Here is a 27,955-nt window from a genome sequence, read left to right on the forward strand (position 1 = left end):
TTTATGTGCTTAACTACATACTGACTTCAGTTTTTCATTTTGGCCCACAAAACCTAAAATATTTACTCTCTGGCTCTTTACGGAAAGTTTTCCTACCCTCAGTTTACAATACCACTGAGATGAGTAGACTTACCTACTTAAATCATAGGCCAAGTATGTTCTTATTTTATATTAAGAAAATTATATGACTTAGGAAAGATCCCTTTTCAGATTTTAATTAGTTATATATTTGAATGTTATTACTTTAATCTTTTTTCCTCCTTTCAGGGCAATTCCACATCCCCGAGGTCATGCACATTTGGCAGCACTTGTCAACCATGACTGTAAGCAGTTTCTGAGATTTTTTTCTATGAAGATGTCCTTGAAAAAGTTTTTTTTTTTTTAATTTTTAGCACAGGTGCAAGGTAGGGCTTCAAAAGTGGGCTGTTTGAAAACAGATACCTTTTGGAGAAAGTAAATAATAAATGTGTTGGCTCTAATCCATTTTCTCTTGTCTTTAAGCTACTTGTATTTCTGTTTAGTCATGGCCCTGAGGTTGCCACAGTTAGGGAGAGAGCCTTAGTGTGCCTTTATCACTTTGTACACATTTCTGCTAATTTTTATGGATAATGAAGGAAATACATAAATCTAAGTATGGATACATACACATGTATGTATAAAGTATTCAAGTTAGTTTCTTCTAATGATTGTCATAAAACTTAGTTTTTAAAGTCTGCTTTTGAGAATAAAAGAGTAATAAATTCCATAAAAAATCAGCAGTATATTTGGTCAAAAAAATCTTGGTCCCATTTAGCAGTGTATTAAAAATATACCTGATCCAAATATATTTGGGTTCATTGGTATCCCTGTTTTGACAACACAATCCTATTATTATGTGATGATTTGAACCAAGAAAGACTTAACTTTCTAGGTTCTTAGGGTTGGATGTAATATTATTTCTTAGACCTTAATTTGTATGTAATCATGAAATTTGAGATATAGCATTTTATCAGAATTTACTTACATGCATTTAATTTCCACATATTTATTTGCATTTTTCTTAAAATTAATGCAGTTTTAAATACTATATTATACTTGCAGATTTTAGATGTTTTCATCTGAAAGTAGATAAGAATGTGAACCCATGTATAATATGTGTTTTGAATAGTAATTTATCTACCTATTGCCTTTATTTTTTGCCTCAGCATACAACTTTTCTCACAGAATAGATCATTTGTCTTTTGGAGAGCTTGTTCCAGGAATTGTTAATCCTCTAGACGGAACTGAAAAAATTGCTGTAGATCGTAAGTACTTAATATTTGCTATGGAAATCTGTGTATAGGCAGTGTTTTATGTCTTGAATACTAATATATTTTTAATCCTCTTCTTAACCCCCTTGTAACAAATAAACAGATAAATCTTTAAGTAGTTGAAGTGGTTGATAACCTTTAATTGGAGATGTGTATGGAGAGATTTTGTCCTAGTAGTGGATAAAATTTAAATGTTAAAAACAAATCCATAGAACAGAGTAAGAAATTAGAGTTAAATATAAGCTAGAGAAGAAGTAGCACTTAAAAAAATTCTCTCAATATATGAAAGGTTAATGTGTCAGTAGGGCAGAACTTCTTTCTTAGATTCACCAAAGAAAGAATTAGAATAAAAGAAAGTTTCAACATTCCAAGAAGAATTTCCTGGTTTGTATAGGTTCAAAGTTCTAAAATGTATATTTACCATTTTAGAAACCTCTTTGGAGAGCTTCACAAACATCAGAAACCTAGAGTTATTCCAGAATGGTTTTTGGTTATTAACACAAAAGTTGTACGTTATAGCAGAGATAGCTTTTACTTTGTTTTAACCTTCTATTCCACTTAAAATATCAGTTTTTCCAAATATGGGTGGGTTATTATTATTATTACTTTTTTTAGCAAATAATTTATTCTTGACTTTCATGATGGGTTTTGGTTGCTTTCCTCTTCTTAAACAGTGATACTGCATGGCATGTCCCACCTGTCAGACCTTTTAGGGATGTCTAAAGCTTCCTGTGCTAGTAGGAATTCTAACCTTTGCAGAACTAGAATTAAGGGTTTCATTTTTATTAATCCAAACAGATTTATTAATATTCTTTTCAGTATTTTACTCTTTTAGCATAGTCTCATAATCAGATGTTATACTTACAATACTGACTTTCATTCATGAATATGTTATGTTTGTATGAGAATTTTTTCACTTAAGGAAACTTAAGTGTACTGAATTCATTAATGTGAGTAGAAATTATAAACTGCATTCATTATAATCTCATCTTTAATTTAAGTATATGTTCATTCTACACCAAAATGCACTAAATATTACTTTAAGAGATGCTCATTTGAAAACATGTTGGTTAATAATGCTTTGTTTCAAGATGTCAAAATGAACTATAAATTTCCCTACAGAAGTAGCACTAAATATAAACATTAATTTTCAAAAGGCTCACTTTATGTCCACATGTTCCTAAATTCAAAGACTAGTAGGTATTTAGGGTTTTGTTATAAAATGCCATCAGACAAGTGAGTAAGTTATTCAAAGCTTTAAAGCAGGTATACTCTTTTTCCTAACATATGTTCTGTTGGGCTTCTTTTTCCAAAAGAGAAAAAACAGATCAGCATTACAAATCTGTTGTGTTCAGGTAACCACCTCCTCCTTGATGTTCTCCAGAAGTTTTGAGGGGATTACTTAGCAGTTACACGTTTAAAACCATGCAGATTTGGACAGATCTGAAACCTTTGGAACATTTTACGGCTTGCAGCAAAATGTCATTCAACTGCATTTTCCACACCTACCCACCCTCTGCCCAGCCTGGTAGTTAAGTTATTTAACAAAGTTATAGCCCTCTCTTGAATTAATATCGTACAAATAGGCCTTCAGTAGTTGTCTGGCCACTGGTTAAAGGTCTCCAATTTTTCCTGTCCTGTTTCTTTGACCCTTGTTTGTTATTTACTGCAGTGACACTTCACTCCTAACTGACGGTGAGAGGTTTCCTCTGTCCTTCCTCCCAAGGTTTCCCATACGTACAGCACTGGTTACCGCCTCACCCCTCTCAGTGTCATCTTTTTTCAAAATACTTAATACCTAAACACCTTTTTCCCTAGCATTTTTTAGCTCGCTTTCTTTGTCTATGACATGATAAAGTTTATTTGTAAAACACCTAAAACTAAGCATAGGTTGAGCAACTCACCTTACATCGCAGAACAACTGAAAGGATGAAACTAAAGACCATCCGCAATTGATAATCCTTCTATTGGTGGTAGACAAAGTTGGCATCCTTTCACCCCAACATTGTCTGTAATAATATTTAGGATATTAAGTAGAAATTAGCAATGGGAGAGCTGGTCAAAAAAATAATCATTAGTTAGAAGATACTATTTCTTTATTAGTAATGGGAGAACTGTTTGGTTTTGAAAGTTACAGTGGTACAAGTTGTAAGAGAAATAAGTGGTGAAGTTGAAATAGGCTTTGGTTTATTGAAGAAACCATTATGTATACCTCTCTCCCTCCTACCTACTTTTACCCTTCCCTCCCCCATTCAGAATTACACCGAGGTAAGAGGAGAGAAAATGGATTTTTAGAAATAAAAGTTTATTCATGCTGAGAAAAAAAATAGACATACAATGTATGCTTTCATTTATAATGAAATTCTCGAATAGGCAAAACTAATCCCTGACAATAGGAGGTAGACAAGTGGTTGCCTAGGGTCAGAGATAGAGGGGATCAACCACAGAGGAGTGCAAGGGAAGTTTTGATGTGATCAAAATGTTTTATATTTTCATTGTGGTGATGATCATATGGATGAGTGCATTTGTTAAAATGTATCAAACTGTGTGTTTAAAATTAGTACATTTTATTCATGCACATAGTTCTCATAGACAGTTATTACCATGTGGTGTGAAGTACACTTGTTTGCAGGTCAAACATAATGAGGCACTATTATCTACTGGAAACTGTAACATATCTAACTAAATTTTTTATAATACAGACCTAGAGAGTTAATGTTTTAGATTGTATTATCTGTTAATTACTTAAAATTAATAATTGGTAATAAACTGGTATTTATGACTTATACTAAACCCAAAATGCTTAATGACTATGTAAATATGATCCTTTTGATTACACAATAACCCCAGGCCATCACTGAGAAGTTTCTTTATATATCTTTCTGCTGTGGTATCAGTTCTTTATATATTTATCCAAAAGCCAGCTAATTCAACTTTGGTTTATTTACCTATCTTAAGATATCAGTATAAACTAAAAATTTGTCGTGCAGTGAATATGGTACTATAACTTTATTATTATAAGTTTCTCTACTATAAGGGAATGCTACTTTTATTTTCCGTATTTGGTATAAGGGTAATAACGACTATAAAGGTATCTAAGTGCCTAGTTCATCTTTTTAAATATAAAAGATGTGTGTGTGTGTGACTATTTTATGATTACTGAGAACTTGTTTCATCAAGTATTAGTATTTTGATTTCATTCATTGTTTTAAAACTTTTTTTAGACATTAAGTCACAAGTAGCATTAAATTTCAGGTTAAGTGTATTTAATAGAAGGAGGATATATTTGGCAATAGTTTTGTTGCTACTATATTGATGGGGGAAGAAACACATTTTGTTTTATTCTAGACAACCGGATGTTCCAGTATTTCATTACAGTTGTGCCAACAAAACTACATACATATAAAATTTCAGCAGATACCCATCAGTTTTCTGTGACAGAAAGGGTAAGTTAAATCCAACTGATGATATTTTTTTTGACATTTTATAGTCCTCCTGTTACAAAATAAGGTTGTAGTTTCATTTGGTGTCCTCCTTCTTGTAAAATTTGTGGGAATTTTGAAATACATTAACATTTTATTTTAAGATAATAAAATATCAGAAATAGGTGTTAGTATGTTCTAGATCAAACAAAGAAGTAAATTTTTTAAATCTGGAAGGTTTTGTGTTCAGTTAAGTCTAAATTGTTAAACTGTGGTGGTATTTTATTCTTAATATCTTAATTTTGTAACGTTTTCTCATGTATTTTTAAATACATTAAGATATTCTTACAATACATTAAGATATTCTGAATATCTTAATTTTGTAAAGTTTTCTCATTTATTTAAAAGATTTTATTTATTTGCTTTTAGAGAGAGGGGGAAGGAGAGAGAAAGAAAGGGAGAGAACATTGATATGTGGTTGTCTCTTGCACACCTCCTACTGGGGACCTGGCTCACAACCCAGGCATGTGCCCTGACTGGGAATCAGACCGGTGACCTTTTGGTTCTTGGGCTGGCACTCAATCCACTGAGCCACACCAGTCAAGGCTGCAATTTTCTTATTTGCCAGAAGATTTTCTGATTTATGTATTTGTTATTTATTTTTTAATTAATGTATCTAACCTAGGGCATGCATGGTTATTGTGGCTCAAATAACAGATTTTAAGGGTTTGGCTTTCTAACTTGTGCCTTGTATTTGTCTATTTGAAAGGACAAATGCTCTGCAATCTCAGGGTGGAGTTGCCTTATAAATAAATATGACAGTGAGGATCAGCCTTTTGGAACTACATGGTTTAACATTTCTCATCTATTCTGGGGTCATGTTTTCTTATTGTGTTCAAGAATGGTGAATATTCAGATACTATTCTAAAGAATTCTGAGGCAACACTTAAGTGCTTTAAAAATTTGTTTTCCTCAATATAGAATTTTCTCTTAATGGTCTTACAATTTGTGATGGCTGTGTCCTCAATAATTGTAAAATTTCCCTATTGTAAGGAGATTAAATATTGAAGATTTTAGGAGTGAAATGTTACATGTTTATAACTTTTTACATGGTTCAAGGGAAAAAATAAAGTATGTGTAACTGTGTGTGTTTACACACACAACGAGACTAGGTCAAGTGTGAACAGGTGTATTTTGTACTTTTCTGCATTGCTGTAGGGGTGGGAAAATACCATTTCTCACTAAGACTGGCACCACCCGAATGAACATCAGTCCACACAGTGGCAAGGCTTTCAGAAAAAATAGGCGCACATTTTATTCTATGGGAATGTAAAATGGCATAGTCTCTATGGAAGGGAGTTTGGCAATATGTACAGAATGATGTATGCATTTATGCTTTGAGCAGCAATCCTTCTTCTAGAAGTTAAATGCAAAGATCAAGTAAAAAATACAAAAATGATGTGTGTATGAGACTCTCCATTGTGTGGTACATCCACACAATGGAGGAACATGCAGTTTCTTAAAGAGAGAAAGAGATATCTGTATGCTGATATGAAATTGTTGCATTATCTCCATAACGTATTTTAAGTAACAAAATTAAATTTAAAAAATAGAATCCCAGAGTGTTTGACCATTGTGGGATTTGTGCTGATAAGGTGACTAAAATAATTGAGTTGCACTTTAAAATAAAAATGGAGTAACTGGAGTTGGTAAAGTGGAAGATGAGGGGGACAGAAATGGGAAGAACTGATCTTCACTCACTGGTCCTGCCCCCCAGAGGGAATCATTATTAGTCTTTTGTTATGTGGACACTCTGATCCCTGAAACAGCTTTAATTCATATAGGTGTTGACGGTATATTTATAATTTTGGCATGGTTGGACATACCAGAGCTTTAAGATGAAGTCACTTTATTGGAAACTTGAACAATGGCTTCATAAGACACAGTTGTGTTAATAGGGAAGGGGTTTTGTAATGTCCACATAAAATTGTTTTATTCTAAAGCTTGCAATTTAGTTATAGCTTAGCCAAAATAGGTAGGGCCTCACATAAAAGTCATAGCAAACCACTTTGGTTGGCATGGTTGTTTTGAGCCATAATAGAAATTTATTAGAAAGTTTGCAAACTTGATTTTTGAAAGTGTAAACTGAATGGAATGAAATAGAATTATTACTTTCTCAGTGTGCACACTGCAGTAGGTTTATAATTTTAGTTACATTTTTTTAAAGAAAAAAACTTTCTTTAAACATGGAACCAATCACTTAAATATTGGTATCTTTCAAATTAATGCATTGTTTTCTTCCTGTGGTATATATTATGCAGTTGAAAATGAACAACACAGACTGAAAGTATTTGTTTTTATTTATTTATTTTTTTAAAAGATTTTATTTATTTGTTTTTAGGGAGGGAAGGGAAGGAGAGAGAGAGAGAGAGAGAGAGAAAGAGAGAGAGAGAGAGAAAGAGAAACATCAATGTGCGGTTGCTGGGAGTTATGGCCTGCAACCCAGGAATGTACCCTGGCTGGGAATCGAACCTGGGACACTTTGGTTCCCAGCCCGCGCTCAATCCACTGAGCTACGCCAGCCAGGGCCTGAAAGTATTTGTTTTTAAATCTGATTATTTAAATAACAGGTAAATATTATTTTGTAAGTTCTTAACAAATAAATATAAAAAAATATTTGTTTAAAGTCAAAATATAAACTTTTTTAATTGATTTGGTCCATGAAGAATGTGCCATTCAGCTGTAAGCTCTTGAGTTCAATAGAAAACTTGTATGTAAAGTGATATTTCAGAGAAAATAGGAAAGTATGATTCTGTTCTTCTGATTGCTTCAAAATCTAACCACACAAAGAAAATGCAAAAATTTGATTGTCTTAAGATTTTAATCTAGTAGGACAATTTGTACAAAGATTTGGGTGTTTCTCTCATACGGTACAGGTGTAGGGCTTCATGCTGATTATAAAAGTTAAGTACCCAGATGACACGAGTCCTGCTTTTCTCCTCCTCCCATCTCTCCCCGTCTTTCTGCCTCCCTTTCAGGAGCGCGTTGTTAACCATGCTGCAGGCAGCCACGGAGTCTCTGGGATATTTATGAAATACGATCTCAGTTCTCTTATGGTGACAGTTACTGAAGAGCATATGCCATTCTGGCAGTTTTTTGTAAGACTCTGTGGTATTGTCGGAGGAATCTTTTCAACAACAGGTAAAGATTCATTCCTTTTTTTGGTCCAATTTCTAAAAGTGTTGCTGACACTGAAATTAAGATGCTTTTACTTAAAAGGAGCAAGAAATATGCACATTTTCATGTTTTGATAAAATGAAGAATTTACACTTTAAGACTTCATTCCAAACCTCCAAAATTAATTGCTTAAGCGTTAAGCATAATTAAGTTTACTGCATTCAGCGATTTAAGAGAGACAGCTTAATAAGCTAGAATGACCCTAGGCGTGAGTCCAAGTCCTTCCATATACATAGTGGTCGGCTTCTGTAGATCATCTACCCTTTCCGAAGTTGTTTTTCATTTATAAAAAAGGGAATGATGGTTTCTACTTTGAAAGCATGTTGTAGGATTAGACAAGAAAATACTTAGAAATAAATGACACTTAGAAATAGTAGACACTTGAATGTAAATTTTCTTACTCACTTAAAGTATTTTTAACTGTGCAATATGTAAAATCATATATTATGGTAGTTTAAACTATGATAGTTCAGTCAGTGTTTTTATGATTTGGGTCATTTTGCCCTAAGATTATGGAGTTCTCTCAAAAATGGTAACTTGCAGAATTGTAACCATGAAAATTTGAGAGTTAAGTGCAATAGATAAAAAAAGGAAATAGTTCCTTCTTTTCCCCAACCCCTATTCAATATTACATGGAGCTGAGTAGTTTATATACTTTTAATTATATTTTTTAAATGAATGACTAGCTTTTCTTGTAAAAGTCTTTGTCACTGCTTCATTTAAATACATTTAAATTTGTGGTGCTGGTATTATTTATTTTTCAAAATTATGTGGATGTGAGATTATTAAACACCCTTGAAGAGATTGCTTTGTCAAGATCATGAATTACTTGGTCTTGTAATTTTGAAAAGAAATTAATTTAACTGTCTTCTTATTTTTAACTGTGGGAGTAAAGCAAACTGCTTTATTTCCTTCCTTAATTTATTCCATTATAACTAGTTTAGTTTTATATTACATAGCAATTTAAGAAATAATTTCATTAAAAGCATAATTTAATTAAAACATTTTTATTACAGGCATGTTACATGGAATTGGAAAATTTATAGTTGAGATAATTTACTGTCGTTTCAGACTTGGATCCCACAAACCCGTCAGCTCTGTAAGTGGTGTAGAATAAATGGTATTGATCTTGAACTCACAGTACCATTGTTAACTCTAAATAGTATTTTGGTGTCCCCCTCCCCCCCAAAAAAAAATTGCCCCAAATAAAGCATTGTGTTTGGAGGAAATGGCATAAGGAATAAAACTGAAGCTCTGGTCTCTTTCTCCCTAGGTCCCCTTTGAGGATGGCCACACAAACAACCACTTACCTCTTTTAGAAAATAATACACATTAGCATCTCCCAGATGAAGGAGAAAAACTTTTTGCCTGAGATATAAAACCTTTTTTTAATAAGAAAATATTGTGCAATATATTCAAAAGAAAAAATATGAATAAGAAGCAGGATTCATACCTAGGAAAAACAAAGAAAACGGAAACTGAAATCCTATATATGTTGTGTCTGTTACAAATGTCTTAGAAGAAATTATGCAGCTAATCAGTGAAGAAGCCCAGCTGGAATATTGCTTTGAAGACGACCCTTCCTGATATTTTCATAGCAAATGGGCTGTTTTGAAATCAGACCTTGAAGACCTAAAGGAAAGAAGTCAAACCGCGTCTAAAGAAAAAGGCATTAATAGTGCTAATGTCTGCGTCCTTTTGTTTTTAAAATACCGTGTCAGAATAAAATATGTAAAACATATGGAAAACTAGTCTAGACTTTAAAAAGTTGTGATCAGGTCACATTGTTAATAGAGGCAAACAGGGATGGGCTCACGTGCTGTAGCCATATTAATGTTAAGCCATAATGACAAGACCGTTTATCCAGTAACTTGGTTTTATGAAGGTAACTGCTTTTCTTTAAACTCTGGCTATTGACTTTGTTAACTTTTCAAGGCAGGGTCATGGAAGACTGAGGTGAATTCTTAGAGGGGCAGGTATATAGGTGCTATAATATGTAACAGAAATCATTCACAAATTGTATAGTGGGCACTTATATGGGGAGAAGAAAGCACATTTTTTAAAAACCTGCTAAATTTCCTAATATGATCCTTATATTGTTGGTATATTTTGGAGTGGGGGGTGAGTAATAAAAAGATCCACTACTGATGATGAAAATTATCAGTTTGTAAAATATTAAGAGGAAAAGTAGAATATTTTATACATTTTGTGGTGAGCAGGCAACAGGGTAACTGTAAGTAAAACAGAAGTGTGAGACAACTATTTAAGGAAAACAAGATGTCATTGGGAGATGATCATATTAAACGATGTCCATTACACTGTAAAATGATGGGAGAAGTGTCTGCATTCAGACTGTCCTGAATGTGGTAGACTGTGTATTAGATTGTGTTGTTCTGGCTTTCGTACTATTTAAGGCTTGATTTAAAATTTTCAGACTATAAAAGATTAAAAATAATAAGGGAGATATCACTCAGGTGCCATTAAAAACTTCTTTGGAATGTGTGTGCCAACATCAGTTTTCCTTTTGTAATACTTAATAGTAGAAGAGTCACCAACCCATCTCCATGTTTTAAATCACTTAGGGAAGTGAGACAAAAACTCCGGGTAAGGAACAAGGCCAAGACTGAAAAACTAGATTTAAAATCATGGTTTTTAGAGAACAGGCTGTCACAGTTACAGTTTTTCAAGTGGATTTTTTTGAAGGTTAAAAAAGTTTTTTTGAAAACAGTTGGGACAGTAATGTAGTGAGAGGAGAAATACTGGTAAACCTACTTTGCAGTAAAGCTTACACTGAATGATATTTTGCTGAAAATAACAGAAGCATCAATGTTTAAAATACACATTTTATCATTAGGAGCCACAGAGTTAACTGATTAATACAGGTGATATAACATGCTTTGAAAGATATTTGAATCCAGAAAATTTCAAAACAATCCATGTATTTTTTTGTTTCTTCAGATATTCCTAATGAAGTTAGAGTAGGAACTAATAGAACATGTCTCAAAAGGAATTTCAGCTGGAGAGAATTAGAATTTTAGCTATTTTTAGACTGAATTTTGGTTTTGTAAATCTGCTTGTCAGAAAGTTCAATGAAATTTCGGGGTGTTTTTTTAGGGAAGGAAAAACAAGAATGATTTAGAATTATTTTCTTACTGTTAGGATTATGACAGGTATCTTTAAGAATTTTAAAAATTATTTTGGTATTTATATATATATTTATTTTCATGTTTTCCAAATACCATATTGAAATTTTAATGAAATTAATCTGTCCCATTAAAACTACAAAAGGAATTTCTTAAAGCAAAATTCAGCTTTGCTATTGATTTTTATTTTAAAAGTTAAAGGTTTCCAGCTAAAATTCCTTGAACAGCAAGATCAGATTTTTGGCAATCAATACATAAGATTCTGACCAGCCCTTTGGATGATGGATGAGGGAGTATATTCAGATTTGTTACGTGTTTTGATCTCACCAAGTGTTTCTTTTCAATTGCAGAGGACACTGTACTGACCTACCTTCCTATTAGGCACTTTGGCTGGTGCCTGGGGTGCCTTCAGTAGGATATCTAACTTTACTAACTCAGTCTTGCTTTTTATTTTATTAAGCTATTCATATTATCTACATGTATATACTTCAGCCTAAATATTTTAAAAACTGAGACCTCAAGTTACATGAAAATTTTTAAAAATGTATTTGCATTCATTGGCCAATAAGAAGAGGTGAAATATTTAGGTGAATAATTTTCTGCTGCAATATTCGTATGCTTCAGACTACCTCTTGGTAAAGGCTTAACTCAATACTAGAGTCACAAAATTCTAACTTCCAACTTAGGTGATTAATATCATACTTTTCTCATACATTTTATGATACAAAGCACTGAATTTTTATAATAAATTTACAAGTGCAAGCAAAATTTATAATTAATACAAACTTTGGAATTCACAAAGAAAAAAGATTTCTTTTTAATGGTGTTGTGGGAGGGCAATATTATACAGTCTGTCTTTATATCTTAGGTTAATAATTTAGTCCCAAAAAGTAAATTTACATGCAACATCCTTGCCTTAAAATTCAAAACTTTGGATCTTGAACCTGAATTCAAGATGCATATTTTTTGTTGTTTAAAATTTACTTACACCTGAGCCTTAGGACCTTACAAATTTCACCATGCCCTTTAACCTGTACTTCCCCTTGTATTCAGAGCTCTAGCAAACTTTTGGTAAGCCAAAGGGGATTGCCCTTGGCCAGCACTGTTTAAAAGAGATCACCATTTCTTCACACCTTGCTGCCTGAATTAATATCCAACTAGGTCCTTACAGTTTTTTTCCCCTTTTGAAATATTTCTTCAGTGATGAAAACACTTTGCATTATTTTAAGAGTAGGAAACAAACCACCTTGGAGTTTGGTGTTTTTTGTTCAAAGAACAAAATCCACTTGTTTAGTGTCAGTCTTGGGCATATGGACTCTAAATGAAATGACACATCGTAAAGCAATGTCTTTGTCCTTCCACAGTCTAGTGTCCACAATGAAGCCTCAGTTCCTCATGTTTGCGCTTTCCCAGCCCAGGAAAACTATAGTAGTCTTTAAATATCACTTATTTATATTTGCTTTTGTCCAGATGAAGCAATCTCGTAATTTAAATTATGAGATTGGATTTACTTTATTTTTTTCTTGTTAGATATAAATGCATGATTTAAATTGAACAGTTGATGCAAGTCTGTAAATCAGTAGAGTTGAAGATTATAATCAGCAAAACATTTAAATAGTTTTTTTAGCAACTCCAAATTGTATGGGATACTTACTAACCCTCAGCTAATATAACAATGGAGAAAACAAAACTCTTCCCCTATGATCAGGACCAAGACAAGGATGCCCACCCTCACCAGTTTCATTCAGCATGGCATTGGAAGTTCTCAGCAAAGCAAGTAGACAAGAAAAAGAAATAAAGGCGTCCAGATTAAAAAGGGAAAGTAAAACTCATTATTTTCAGAGGAATGTTTATCTGAAGGAATTAGATCAACAGCTCCTCAAAATATAACTCACACCATATTGTCTAATTTTAGGTAAAACTTAAAAAAATGAGAAGGTGTGGGGGAAAGTATCCATTAATGAAGCTACATATTGTACTAAAGCAGACGTTCAGCAACAACTTAGATAAACTATATAATAAATATTTTATAAATTGCTCTCTACTTTCAAGCAGTTATACTAATGTGTAAATCAGTTGATTATGTACTAAAGTATGGGCATACTAAAAATATTTGTGTATCAGAAGAGTTGTTTCTAGCTATTTAAACTCAATTTCAATTATCCTTTCTTTGCCTTATGTAGCTACACTTCACAGGGTACTCCCTTCTGATAAGCAAATTACATCTTAAAACTGGCAATTGCCAGTTTCATTAACCTTTAAAATACACACACACACACACACACACACACACTAATCTAGGCAGTGAACATGTTTCCAAGCATTGTGTGGGCATAGGAAACAACCATACTTTTTTCTATAGGTAGTTGCTTATGTTTCCGTACATCAGACTTGCAGTTCTAGAAAAATAGCCATGTGGAAATTTGCATGTGATTCTTCTGAACTTTGGAAAATATTGATGCTTTTGGAAGGTTAAGGCCGACCTGTTAAGGTCATTGTGAGATAAAACACTATTTGGGTATTAGTCCCTCAGATCAGTCTGTTTACCTTGGGATTCTAAGTCAGTTAATTGTTTACTGAAAATGATGATGTTACATTAATATAAAATTGTGAGAAGTGTTTTTCTCAGTTGTGGGCCCATCTACCTCAACTTTTTCTAGTATCAATTGCTTCAGGTGGTGGCTGTCTTCAACTCGGTAGTATTTATTACCGCATCAGGTGTCTAGTGAGTACAGAATATAGGGATTACTGAAACTTCTTTTTAAACATAGATACCTTTCCTTTCTGTTACTTGCCATTCCTTCCCCCCCAAAGTAGAAGGTTCTTTCTCATTGCACGTAGGCACTCAAATCCTTGTTAATTGGTCTTGATTAAAATAATTTCTTTCATACAGACACCTATCCACTGTCACTGCTTAATCACAAGAGAATTTTCTTCATGTCATTTCTTTAATGCCGCGGATAGAACATGCTTCAGCATGTAAACACAACCCTATTAATGGTGTGAGAAAAAGTGAAGTGTTATATGCCTATGTGTTAATTTATATTAGCCTGGTAGGTTCTTTGAAAGATAATAGCCTTTTTTCTCAGTGGGATGGAGATCCACAGTAGTCAGCAGTTAAAGATAAAACACAGGAAGAGAGACATTTTTAATGCAAATTTTTATTTAATCAAAAGCCAAAATGAATACTTGATCAGTGCAATTTATTCAATTAGGGAAACAATAATCAAAAAATAATAAATTCTTAGAACTATTATGTTTTATCCAATCTCATTGAATTGTATATCTTGATTTCATTTTTACCATACCTAGTTTGTATCTTTTATCAGTGTAACTCAAAAATAGACATCTCAAGTTGAAGATCACCAGGTGTTTTGTTTCAGAGCTGTGTCATCTGCCCTGGAAAGTAGTTCCCAGAACTTAAATGAGATTGGGAAAGACACTGCCCAGAAGAGTGCCTGCAAAATGTCCTTTAGGGGCTCAGAAAAATCTGAAGTAATGCTAGGAGCCGCCCTCAAGGCCTTGTACATATCAGCTACTTGAATGTGTCATTCTAAGTATTACCAAATATTCCAGAGAGTGAGCATAAATATAACTTGTTAACATCCTATGCTCATTTAATTTTCTAGTAGTTGTGATTATTTTTAATTGTGTAGGCCTCAGATATTATATTTGAATGTTCATGTTTATAACATCAAATACTACACCACGCACTGACTTCTCAAATATGAGGAAAGTTGGGATATATTAATAATACAGAAATTTGAGAATAAATATAGTACTAATTCATTTTCATTACACAAAATATTTTTAAACAAAACACCTATTCTCTAAACTTGGAGTCACTTAATGACCTCTCCTGCTGTACATTGTACAGTTGGATGGTCATAGTACTCGCAGATCCTGGGGATCACAGACGAGTAACCTTACCCACTTCATAGAAAAAGACTAAAACTAAATTTACATTTTTGAAGTTTTCCTTTCCTCAGTGGCAAAGATCAGGGGACTGGGTTTTTACGATTCCAGCCTAGAACCTTCCTCTCCATTTGTCACTGAGGCCTGAGTAAAACAAGTCTGAATATAAGGGGTTTGGTGAGTTGGATGAAGAAGAAGGAAATGCTTGAGAGAAGGTTATCAAGAAAATTGGTAATTCAAAAGATTTAGAAATAATAGTTGTCAAATTCAAATTATGAGGATTTTTAGTTAAAAGCATAACGAACCAAGTCAATGCAGGTATGCTTGAGCCCTCATTCTGTGCACAATTATTTACACCTCAGTTCTTTGTAGGTTTCAGAAGTGGATCTAGTTAAGAAAAATATTAAATGTAAGTCCAGTTTTCTAATTCCCCCAGCCTTCAACCAGGACTCCATGGTGTAACACAAGGAAGGAAGCAAACTTTTCAGTGGAGAATGAAAGTATTTCTATTAACGTTAAGAGGATGTTGAGACCATTCTCTCTCCACTTACATTGATTTTAAACCTTTATATTGGGTACCCTAGAATAGTCCCAAGGTTAGAACTGCCAGTTTTTTTTAAAGCATAATTCAGCTTCTACCATGTGTTCTTCCATGTTCTTTTGAGTTGAAACTAGTCCTCTGAAGGAGAAACATGCTAAGTGTAGAAATAGGGTTGTACTTTGGTGTTTTTTATTCAAGGGCATAGACTAGGGTGTTAGAAAACAGTCTGGAAATAATTCCTAAAATATATATGATTATAGGGTAGGACATGACTTTCCTTCTCTCACTGTAATAAAAAGAACATACAACTAAGAAATAGGGATGGATATGTGACAGCACATTGGACAGGTAATGAGGTTACATATTCTTTGTTACTCCTCATCTTGAGAACCACAGTTGGCTGTTTCAGAGGTATCGGAGAGGTTCCAGATAAGTAGAGACTGACAAACGTCGTCAGGCCTTGAGCGTGCTGGATGCCCTAAAGTAGGAGATGCATTTGTAACAGAGGCTCACAATGAAGAGCCAGACATTCCGAGCCATCTGGGATCTTGCGATGAGGAGGCGCCAGGCGATGAGGAAGAGGGCGGTATTAAAGAGGTAGTGAATGTTGCGGAGCCTGGGGAACGGGAATACATAACCAAAGTTAAAACGGTGCCAAGTACCCAACTAATGCCATCTGAAGCGTACACTTCAGATAGTGTCTATTCTGGGCTGTGACAAACAAGTAATTGAAGACTCACAGATATGACCTGATAGCCTTTTGATTTTGTATTTCATATCTTTTATTTCTACATCTTTCTCAATAATCAGATTTCTATAATATTACCCTGAACAGTTTCTCTTTCTCATACCTCTTTCTATCCTGTCTTGCAAACAAGACCAACAATCTTTCTTGAATATAGTTTGATCATATTACCATATAACAAATCTTCACTGGTTCTTTTTCACTAGAGGGTAAGTTCTAAAGTTCTGAGCCTCCTAATCAAAGTTCCACTCTGTTTGCAATTTTCTTTTGCATTCTTACCATCTCTCTATTAAAAACCCTTTGCTTCTACCAGAATTACACCAGACTGCTATAATTCTTTGTCTCTTTTTTTTAAATTTTATTTTAATTGTTGCAGTACAATTTTGTATCTTTTACTCCCATCCCAACCCACCCACCCAGCCCTCCCCTCCTCCCTCCCATTTCCATCTGCCCCTGGTTTTTATCCATGTGTCCTAATTCTTTGTCATTTAAGGGACAAATTGAAGGCAGTTGAAAGACTTGAGGAGTGGTTAAGTGATTCACCACGTTAAATAGTGAGATCAGGTCTCCTGTTGTCGGGGAACCTTTCTCTGTATCACAGTATGGTAAGACTATCAGGGATCACTTCCATAGTTTGTCATATTATGATAGGGTATGGTAGAAGAATCAGAGAAGTTGGGTTCAGATTTGGCTCTTGAACTTACCATATGTTACCATGAACAAATTACTTACCTTCTTTCAGCCTAACCAGTTCTTTGATAAAAATTGGATAACAGAAATAACACCTTCCTCATAGGGGGTTCTGAAGTTTAAATGAAACAGTGTATCACAGGGTACAGTACACAGGGAAGGACCTGTTAATGTAGTAAGTGCTTCCACAATGTTAATTCCTCCCCTCACCCACTCCATTTTCACGTCTGGTATAAAAAATCAGATACACAAAGTAAGTGCTCAGTAAATATTAAGTGACTGACTATGCTTACCTTCTTAAGTGTTGCTTTGCTTCTGGGACCCCAGCCATATCCTCTTTCAATAAATACTTCTTAACTCCTAAAACATAATTTTCAATGTATTCCAACCAGTTCAACTGGCGCACGTCAAAGTTGAATACCTGCAAGGCAAAAAGACAATGGGTTGCTAAAATTGCAAAGTGGACAATCACTGTTCACTGAGGTTTCTTATATGTAAATGAGGGACAATCAATTTAGAAGACTTAGGTCTGACCCCTCAAAATAGATTATTTGAGCTGTTATTTCAAAGGCAGCAATAATATGGATTACCATTTGCTTAGCAACATTTAAACGTAGATTAAGCATGAATATTTGACCTTTAAGAAATTTTGTGAGGGAAATTTAAGGAACTGGTATTAGTCTAGTGAAACCTAATTTCATTTCAAGTAAATGCAGATTATTTTTAAAAGTGATGGGAATACTATGTTAGGGACCAAAACAAACTATGTGTCATTTTCTTTCCATTTCTCTTAAGTTCGGGGGTGTCCCTTTAGTTTACCATCCTTTCCTACAATGTGACTACTTCATTACGCAGATTAAGGCAAACTTCAGGAAGCAAAGCCTTGAGGAATAATTTAGCAGGATTTGTATTTTGTATTTGCTTTAGTGATATTATCCATTATGATATCCATTCAATGAAGCCATTCAAAACATTTCTTTTAGAGTTAAGTCATAAGGAAAGCTTTGCTTTTCTTGGAACACTAGTATATTTTCTCCTTTTGGACAAAATGCCATGCAACTATATTTTCCTTTTTACTTTTCTACCAACAACTCAAGAACAAGTTGAGTGTTTAACTGCACCGGCTTAGGTATGATCTCATAGACCACACATGCACATTCTATTTTTTCATTCTTATCCTTGACTCCATATTTTAATTCAATTGTATTTTATTTTAGTTATTATACATGTTTAAGATATATCAAATATTTGAGATAATCCTCCATATCAACAAAGAGAGCAGATGAGGTTAAGAAGTTACAAAGAGGTTCACAGACTTGTCCAAAAGCTGAACCACATTCCCAAAGTAATTCTGTAATCATTTTGTTTGGATGTGTTCTTTTTCCACAGTATGACTAAATACCTCAATATTATTTATTCATCTATATGAACAGAGACCTTTACTTTTAGACCATTTCACTTTTCTAATTTAGATTTCAATGCAGCCCTAGTGTAGAAACCTGGTTCCATACGGCAATTCAAACCGGAGGCTGAGCCACACCAGATCTTGGCCATTAAATCCAAGTGTTTAGGACTATTGCCTTTGCTAAGATAATTTGAAAGCATATGTTAAATCCACTGCAGATTTAATTTTTCATGCTATTTTAGGTTATTTTAGGTTAAAATAGTAAATTGTCAAAAATTAAAGTTTATTACCTTTTGAATTATTTAGATGGGTAAACTCCGTGGAGAAAATGCTATAAAGATAAGCCTACCTAACATTGGAAGCTAATTTTTAAAACAATGTACAATAACGTGAAGGTTTTTTTAATAAGCTGGTTTGATCAATCATCCATGCATTTCAAACAGATACTTAGAATTATTCTGTCTAGTGAAGGTATGTAAATATTTCTGAAAATAGCTCTATTTCATGTTAATTATATGGGTACTCAGTCATGATTTTGGTTAAAATATCCCTCTAAATCTCATCTAGCTTGTCAATATAACATCTATAGTGTTTGACTTTGCAAGTAACCTTTAGGTTCCATGACCCAAATTCTAGGACCTGGATCTGAATAATACTCTCCGAGGCCAGAATGTGTAAGTAAAATCCTTAGCTGGCATGTGAGGCTAGCTCCCCATCTAACATTTACTTCTCAAGATGACTTGGTTTCTTCTACATGCTGTCAAGAACAAGTTACCCCTCAAAATGCTTTTTTTAAAAAAAAAGTTATTTGAAAAATGTCAATCAAGAGAGTGAAAACTTTAAACTTGAACTGAAAACTAATGACATGTTCAGGAAACTCATGACTCCTTGAGCAGAAAAGCTAGGAGCATGTACAAAGCACAAAAGATTTCTGTATTTGTGAATTTAAGAAATACACAAAGATTTATTGTTTGTGACGGCCAAGAAGCTAGTGTAAAGAAATAAATGGCACTGATGCCAAGCAATGAAAGTGAGGGCCTGTTCTGAGAAACACGAGTCCGAACCACGGAAGTCATTGCAGGGAGGAAGATCAGCAAAGCTGGCGAGAGGACAATGCTGAAGGAGGGAGGCCTCAGACGGGATGGAATAATGAGTAGAGGCAAGCTTTAAAACATAGGAAGAAATTGTGTAGCTTGAGAGGCACCAGTGGTTTTGATGACAAGGACAGTGGATGAAAGAGTGTTTGTGAGCAACACAATGATTATTTTCCATCAGTCATATGCTGTGGCTGTTAGGGGAAAGACAGAGGTGCAGAGTGTTTGCAGGAAAGGGAACAGCTGTGAGGGTGAATGAAGGGTTAAAGCTGAGTACGATTATGAAGCGTGACTGCAGGACAGCAGGGAGAAGCCAACCGAAGTCCACCAACCTAGATCTCTGCCCGCAGGAAACTTGTTTCCTGCAACTGTGTTGGTAGCATTGACTGATTTTCTTGGGGGGGGGGGGGATGTATATAACTGAAACTTTATTCATCAGCTTTCCAGATGAAATACTTTCAAATTCCGAATGAGTAAGACTTCCCGGTTGGTTAAGGCAGTGCTGTACTTACTCTCTGGTCTTCGGGACTCAGCTCGGACATCAGCATTTCTGTGTTGTTTGTGCTCCATTTCCAGCTCCGGTTGACGAAATACTCCAGTACGGAAACCGTTCTTAGAAGCCGATTCATGAGCTTCGTCATCCTGGCAAAGGTCAGAAAGGAGCAGATATCAGCACAGCACAGATGGCTGCTTCTCTGCTTCTCTAGGAATGCATGAGAGATTTTTGAGAAAAATATAAAAAAAAATTCCTTCCCTCTTCCCCTCCAATCTTCATTAAAACTCTTATTCATATTTTCCTTCCACAACAATTCTCTATTGAATGAAGGGAAGGGGATGAAGCTGAAGAAGCACTTTATACCCCCAAACTGCTCTCTTTTCTATCATCTCCTTCACAAGAGCTGCACACATTTTAAAAACCAAGCCAGATGGCCACCCTTAATGGTATACAATTCATTCTTTGAATTCTGAGCTAGACAATTAGGAAACTTATTTCTCTTCTTTATTACGTTACTGGATTTTTAAAAATGGATGGACCCAAGGTCTTAGCATATAATTTCTGGGCAGAAGTGTTGGCTGTATTAGCATCCACATGACTCGTGACTCATTAGGCACTTCTCTCATTGTATCGCCAGATGCTAACTGTGATGCCGACTGTAATTCAGAGTGAAAGGGAAAATAACATTTGTTGCTAACCTCCTCTTGTTCAGTATAGTGCTGGTACTTTTTGAAACTATCTCCACTAATTCTCATAACCTCTCTGTTAGGTAGGTATAAATATGCATTTAAAAAGTGTTTTATTTATTCTTAGAGAGAGGGTAAGGAAGGGAGAAAGAGAAGGAAAGAAATATCAAGTTCAGGGACCAAATGTACAAACCAGGCATGGGCCTTGGCTGGGAATTGAACCAGTGACCTTTGTGCTTTACAAGATGACATCCAACCGGCTGAGCCACACTGGTCAGGGCTAAATCTGCAGTTTTATGAATGGGTAAAGTGAGCTTAAGATGAAGTGGCCACAATAATAGCTGTCAAAGCCAAAATTCCAACCCAGCTTTGACCTCGAAAAGCCTCTGCTTCTGTACTCTTATCACCCCATGTCCCATTACCTAAAGTAGATCACATCTTCCAATCCTGTGGTCAGAACTTGGACCAGCTCTGCAGTGTGAACTTCCCAACCTAACAATTTATTAAAAACTTCCATCTACGATCCTATTCTCTTCACAATATGAGCCTGTGATATTAGTACCTATATTACTTGCCCTGACTGGGCGGCTCAGTTGGTAGGATTGTTGTCCTGTACACCAAAATGTTCCAGTTCAATTCCCGGTCAGGGCACATGCCTAGGTTGTGGGTTTGATCCTTGGTCAGGGCGCCTACAGGAAGCAACAAATCCATGTTTCTCTCTTACACCAATGTTCTCTCTCTCTCTAAAATCAATAAAAATATTTTTAAAAATTAAAAAAAGATCTATATTACTGTAATTCATCTTACAGAAGAATTATAGGTTTATGGTCTCATAGCTAATGCTCAAACCTAGGACTTCTGGCAACAAATCACCTTTGGCCTACAGAACATTTGATTTTCACCTCATCAGGCATATCTTGGGAGTAGTGATTATTGTAGTTGACCCAGTAATGACTTATGATGCTGTTTTGGGAATTGGGTCTTATTTCTGGTCAATCTTAATGCCCATTTATCTAATGACTCACAAGATACTTCTTTCATTGTGTCGTGGGAAATTCTTAGGTAGGAGGTAAAATCATTGTTCACTCACACAAGTGTCAAAACAGGGCTCCATTTAGCTATCATTATCTAGCATATTTGCTACAGACTAAATACTTGTGTCCTCCTGAAATTTGTATGGCAAAACTTATTTCCCCTAATGTGATGGTATTTAGAAGAAGAGCTCATATCAGAGACACCCCAGAAAGCTCCCTCGGCTCTCGAAGCATGTGAGGCACAGAAAGAAGGTGGCTGCCTAGGGACAGGGCAGCAGGCCCTCAGCACGCACCCCATCTACCCACGTACCCGGACCTTAGACTCCCCAGTCTCCGGAACTGTGGGGAACAAACTGCACTGTTTATCAGCCCACCAATCCCTGGTGTTCTATTGTAACAGACCAAATGGAATAAGATATTCTTTATGTATTTTATAACTTGGATGTAATTGATGTGATTTCAATGGACTTATTTTCATTCTTTTTGTTAATTTTTTTTATTTTTGATTTTTAGAGAGGTGGCGGGGGAGGGAGGAAGAAAGATAGGGAGAGAAACATCTATCAGCTGCCTCTCATGTGCCCACCCACCAAGGACCAAATGTACAACCTAGGCATGTGCTCTGACCGGGGATCAAACTGCCAATTTGGTTTGCAGCATGATGCCCAACTAGCTGAGACCTACCAGCCAGGGCAGATTTATTTTCATTCTTAAAATAATCACTGTACAATATCATTGTATGTATGGGACTATATCAGCATAATATATTTTTTAGAAAGAAAAAACTTTTTCTCAGGTAGAGAAGGTCTTAATGCATAAAATGCAAAAGTCATCAGAGTGATTCATTTTATCACATAAAAATTTAGAACTTTAGTAATAATAGTGATTACTGTATTCTATACACTCTTGTACAAAATCCTATAAGATACATATGATTACTACCTTTTGTTTTTATTTTTTATAGGTGAATTTAGGTTTAGAGAGGTTAAGTAATTTAGGGCTCACCTGGCTAAATCGGTGAAATCAGAAATCTGATTCCAAACTCTTAAGAACTACATTATATGTAGCTCTCTTTGTATTATTCAGTATAAAAATTTCATATTCAAAGATATAAGAAACAGCCTTGGAGAAAATATATCAAATATAGGTCTACAGAGACACATATACCAATATACATGAGTTTCCATAAATTAATAACACCAGCTCCAACCCAGTTGAAAACTAGGTGAGAAACAGAAGCAGCCAATTCACAGAAGGGAAAAGTTGAATGTCGAATGAACAAATGTCGCATGAACCACTGGCAGAGAAGAAAACTTGAATGTGTTGTCTAACAAACAACAGGGAGGGCTAAGGACTTGGGGCTTGAATAAAAGTAACAAAAAGATGCCATTTCGTGTCTTTAGTTTGACAATTCAAAAGATTGATTTTTGCAAAGTGCTGATGAGAGTCTGTCAGAAAAACAGATATGTGCCCTCACCTGCTGGTGTAGTTGGCCAAACAGACAGAACCTTTGTTTAGGGCAACCACGTACCCTCCAACTCAACAACGACACCCCTCAGCACCTTCCCCAAACCCAGTGGCACATTCTGGAAACATGCATGGGCACTCGTATTTGTTTACCTCAAAGCAAAAATATATCTATTTCCACATGCGGTTGTAAATGCACAGATCACACACAAACACGCTTGGGGAGGGAAAGGGTCTAGAAAAATTCTAGTATTTTCAGCCATAAAGATTATTCTTAAAATTTCTATCACAAAACAAACTTACCCATTTCCCACAAATACTTCAATTTAATTTCTCACAAACAAAATTCATAAAGACTTCTATTGGGCCCCTTCCTCCCGTGTTTTTCTTTTCTGCCTCTTGAACTTTGGTCTTTATCCAGGTCTTCTTCCACCCCTGTTGTATTTTAAAATCTTTAGCATTTCTGCTTACAATGTTTAGTTTTTCTTCTTTTCCCACCTTATATAATAAGCCCCATATAAGTATCTTCCCCATAGCCACAGTGTCCCCTTTTCTCTGTGCTCAAGGAGAAGCTGGCCATAACTGACTGATGAGCTCTTAAGAAGGTCTCTGCAAAATTTGGAGAAACTCTACATAGCCTAAGTTTTAGTCGTTTGCTCTGCTAATAAGAATGGAAATTAATCATGCTGAGAGACTTCCTCCTTTATCAAGAAGCTAGCACACAAGGCAAGATTGTTCATATTTCTGATTCTTGACTGCAGCAATTGCCTTTGTTACCGTAATTATAATAATAATGACTCCTCAGACACCTCTAACATTCAAGTGAGACAGAGAGAAATGAGTATGTCCTATCACAGCCACATGGTGACAGAGCTGCCTCAGCATTTGCACTTTTCACTCCACCCTGTTCCCTCTGATTTCTTCATTCACCTCTAGGTGGCAGTATATCTAGTTCGGACTTCTCCAAATCTTTCTTCTATTAACTTTATTTGAGACTATTTGAAATTCTTTCCTTAGCTTTTGTTTCCTCATTTGTAAAATCAGGATGCTGAGAACATCCTCCTTGGGTGGTTGTGAGAAGGAAAAGGAAGTCATCATGCATCTTCCCGTGTGTGTGTGAGGCTGTTCCCATCACTGCACATTTGAAGGTTACCTAACGATTTATCATTTTTTTCTTTCCTTTCTTTTAGATTACCTAACAATTTAGAAAGCCCCGCCAGACACAAGAGTGTGGGATGCTTTTCTTTTGGGGTGGATGATTACTTGCTGAATTCATCAAGCAAGTTCCTTAACATTTAACTTCCTTTTTTATGATGTAGGCTTTTTAAAGTAGGGAGTCCTCTGGGGCCTCTCACCACTATTACTTCAGTTGTTTCAAAGTGTGTGTGTGTGTGTGTGTGTGTGTGTGTGTGTGTGTGTTGTTTTAGGTTCAGTTGTAACCTTTGATCCCCAGCTGCAGTAAGGGCTAAGGACTTGAGGGCCCTAATCTTCCATACTGTGATGCTCTTAAAGCTGTTGGCCCAGCCTCTCTCACCTGGGCTTCCTTCCGGTGAGCCGGAGATAGAGGTCGTAGATGATGGCAGGGGCCCAGTGGCTGACCGCATTCTGGTACTGGGTAGTGATGGTGTTGGTTGTGAAGTCAGCATATGGCCTCCTAAAAGCTCTCTCAAATGGGATTTTTTCACAGGTTGCCAAGACTTGGAATCCTGGGGGCGGAAAATAGAGTAAGTGGTGAGTCTTAAGCATTTGAGCCCATTGTGGTGGATGGCATTTGTAAATGGGCCAAAACAATAGAGAATAAGGGCTGGTTGTGTCGAGTCAGGAGTCAATTTCTGAGACAGTATTAAGGTTTTTATCCTGGCAATGCCCTGGCTGTTGTGGCTCAGTGGATTGAGTGCCAGCCTGAGAACCAAGGGGTCCCTGGTCCAATTTGCCAGTCAAGGCACATGCCTGGGTTGTGGGACAGGTCCCCAATAGGGGGAGCTCGAGAGGCAACCACAACCATGTTTCTCTCCCTCTCTTTCTCCCTACCCCTTCTCACTAAAAATAAATAAAATCTTAAAAAAAAGATTTTTATCCTGGCAAGTAGTCATGGCATTGTGAATAGGTTAAGACTTGAGTCCTCTTCTTGAAATCTTTACTCTCAAACAATTTCTGGGGGACAGAGTTTTAATCAGCATAGTGATGCGTTGTTCAGAAAAATTTAAATCCACCATTCAGTTCTAAGGTTATCTAGTCTATTCCAAAAGTCCCAAGATAGAGCTTATGGACCTTATTTCCTTGTTTGGATCATTACTTGTAGAACCATCAGGAAAGTTTCTTAACATTTTACTTAAACCTTGATAAAGGGTTACTTAAATCTTACTCCTGAGGGTTTAAGGAATAGAGAGACCATAACAGCAGGATTCCTCCGTGCTGGTTCACTTTGAGTGCCACTGGCTTTTCTTTCCTCGGGATTTCTCCTTCTCTGGGAACATGGCAGACTCAACTGTCCACTCTTATCTCTGGGGTTCTTTTCATAATATTTTTTCTTTTTTATTATTACTTAGGTAAAAAATCATTAAAAACTTTAAATGTAAATCTGTAAATTCAATAATTCTTTCCCAAAGCTATTCATTTGTATCCCATTTTAATTTTATCTATGTAGAACTTTCAAAGGATGTGCCTAAATTCATTATTCAGTTATGATGAAGACATCCGTTATTTTGATAACATGATTATTGTTCTATTTAAAAGAAGCATCTGACCCAGGAATCTGGACTCTTTTCCTCCAGGGGGAATTCATATTCACTTTTAAGAATCACTAGCAGAGTGATCAGAGCAAATTCAAGGGAAGCAAGAAAACTGTCTTCTGCCCTGGCTGGTGTAGCTCAGTGAACTGAGCATGGGCTGCGAACCAAAGGGTCACCAGTTCAATTCCCAGTCAGGGCACATGCCTGGGTTGCAGGTCAACCCAGTGGGGGCCACATGAGAGGCAACCACACATTGATGTTTCTTTAACTTTCTTTCTCCCTCCCTTCCCCTCTCTCTAAAAATAAATAAATAAAATCTTAAAACAACTGTCTTCTGTTTCAGGGACCAGCTCCCCATCTGAATTTGAAATAGATCATTTACTCTCACTGGGTCTCTTATGTAAAATAAAGCAAACCGCCTAGATTATTTTTAAGGTCACTTTCTATTATGAAACTCCATAATTCTATAAAACAGATACCAAGAATTTTTAGCATGCAGAAGACTAATTTGAATCTCAGAATAAAATTTACATGCAACATCTTTAAGAGCTTAAATTACCCTGCTTGCATCTATTAATGAGTCTTTTTGTGAGTCATACCTTAATTCTGTTACTGAGGTGGAGGAGATTTATTTTTACTTCCAAGTGTTTTCAGAATTATTTAGATATGTAATTTAAATAACCAGATATATGTTCCAAAGAACTTTGCTGCTAGAGAATTTATTTAATTTTCACTGAAGTAGCAACTTTGTAAAAGGAATAGCACAGCTGAGTGTTCTGAATTAGAAATCAAATTCTAATAAAGTCCATTTCATTTTTTGTCTGCATCTAATACCTTAAAAAAAACATCTAGACCATCTAAAGTTTCAGATATTGACAAGAAAATCAACTCCTAAATTGACAAAGGAGCACATGATTGGTTCAGTTTCTATTCTATGCAGGATTGGTTTTGTCGACAAGATACTTTCAAGGTTACTTTCCTGGCTAACTGCACAACTAATAAGACTATTACTAACCAATAGTAAAAGTTTATATCATTGAACGTTTCTAAATCTGCTTGGTCTTGTCCCAGTGTCAGGGATGCAGCCATGGGGCAGGCGGTGTACCTGGGAGCAGCGCGCTCCACAGGAGCAGGGTTTTGTCACCGACAACGCTCACACTCACGGACTTCTCCTTGGTTTCACTTATTTTTAAAAACCTCTTTAGCTATCGGACCCCTTACTGCTTACAATCATGCAGATGTTTCCCCAACCCTTCTTTGGTACATACACATCTATGAATTGTAAAGATTTTATTTCTTCACTTAGTTGTTTGTGCATTTTTTCCCCATTAAACTCTAAGCTCCAGGACACACTTTGTCTAACTGTTCTTCCTGCAGTAGACATAGTGGTGAACGTCGCTCCAGGCACTTACCCATTTTGCCCCAGTGACAGGGATTAAAGTTACTAGATGTACAGTGGTAGATTAATGTTGATTTAGGTCTGGAAGAGAAAATAAAGTTTAGATAAAGGCAACAAAATGAAGAACTAATGAAAAGAAGATAAGGGAAAATAATATTTAGACAAAGTTGTTTCAATAATTCTCATGAGTAAAGCAACGTAGCAACTTTCCTTCTTTTGTTCCTTCTTTGGGTTAATAAGCACAATGGAAAAGGTTAGAAAAGTGTGTGTGTGTGTGTGTGTGTGTGTGTGTGTGTGTGTGTGTGTGTGAAAGAGATTTCAGATAGGCTGGTGTGGCTGTGGAGCAAATGGAGGTGTCACGATGAGAAAGACCATCGTTTTTCCAACTTAGGAACATGTTTATTGGGCAAAACTATAGGCTTAGTGTTTTCTAAATCCAGCTAAGTCCTGCTGGGTGGCAAACATCTAAGTGTCTCAAATCAAATAAGAAAAAATATTTAATTTATCATTTACTAACAAAGCCAAAAGTACAAACAACCTCTGTTTTTTTGTTATTGTTGTTGTTTGTTTGTTTTTTTTGCCTACACTAGGAAATACCTCACCAATGGTGAGCTGAACTTTTGGCATTTATCAGGAATTGTTCAGGTCCATGAAATATAAAAG

The 27,955-nt window shown here is 35.6% G+C and overlaps 2 protein-coding genes across 2 annotated transcripts in view; one reads left to right on the forward strand and one right to left on the reverse strand.

Annotated features, from left to right (window-relative positions):
- The window catches only part of ERGIC2 (ERGIC and golgi 2), a 44,666-nt gene extending 30,210 nt beyond the window's left edge, over positions 1-14,456 (forward strand). Inside the window, exons 9-14 of the mRNA XM_045829191.1 lie at positions 268-323; positions 1,185-1,283; positions 4,638-4,735; positions 7,750-7,912; positions 8,965-9,047; positions 9,222-14,456. Of these exons, the coding sequence (XP_045685147.1) occupies positions 268-323; positions 1,185-1,283; positions 4,638-4,735; positions 7,750-7,912; positions 8,965-9,047; positions 9,222-9,284 (562 nt within the window). The 3' untranslated portion in view covers positions 9,285-14,456. The remainder of the gene's footprint in view (positions 1-267; positions 324-1,184; positions 1,284-4,637; positions 4,736-7,749; positions 7,913-8,964; positions 9,048-9,221) is intronic.
- A 1,258-nt stretch (positions 14,457-15,714) lies between these two features.
- FAR2 (fatty acyl-CoA reductase 2) overlaps positions 15,715-27,955 on the reverse strand; it is a 120,035-nt gene continuing 107,794 nt past the window's right edge. The window contains exons 8-12 of the mRNA XM_045829190.1: positions 27,306-27,373; positions 24,696-24,867; positions 19,994-20,123; positions 17,276-17,403; positions 15,715-16,163 (exon numbers count right to left, since the gene is read on the reverse strand). Coding sequence (XP_045685146.1) covers positions 16,001-16,163; positions 17,276-17,403; positions 19,994-20,123; positions 24,696-24,867; positions 27,306-27,373 — 661 coding nt within the window. The 3' untranslated portion in view covers positions 15,715-16,000. The remainder of the gene's footprint in view (positions 16,164-17,275; positions 17,404-19,993; positions 20,124-24,695; positions 24,868-27,305; positions 27,374-27,955) is intronic.

This window comes from Phyllostomus hastatus, unplaced genomic scaffold (assembly GCF_019186645.2).
Source record: "Phyllostomus hastatus isolate PE091 unplaced genomic scaffold, TTU_PhHast_1.1 phas_scaffold_93, whole genome shotgun sequence".
Lineage (NCBI taxonomy): Eukaryota > Metazoa > Chordata > Mammalia > Chiroptera > Phyllostomidae > Phyllostomus > Phyllostomus hastatus.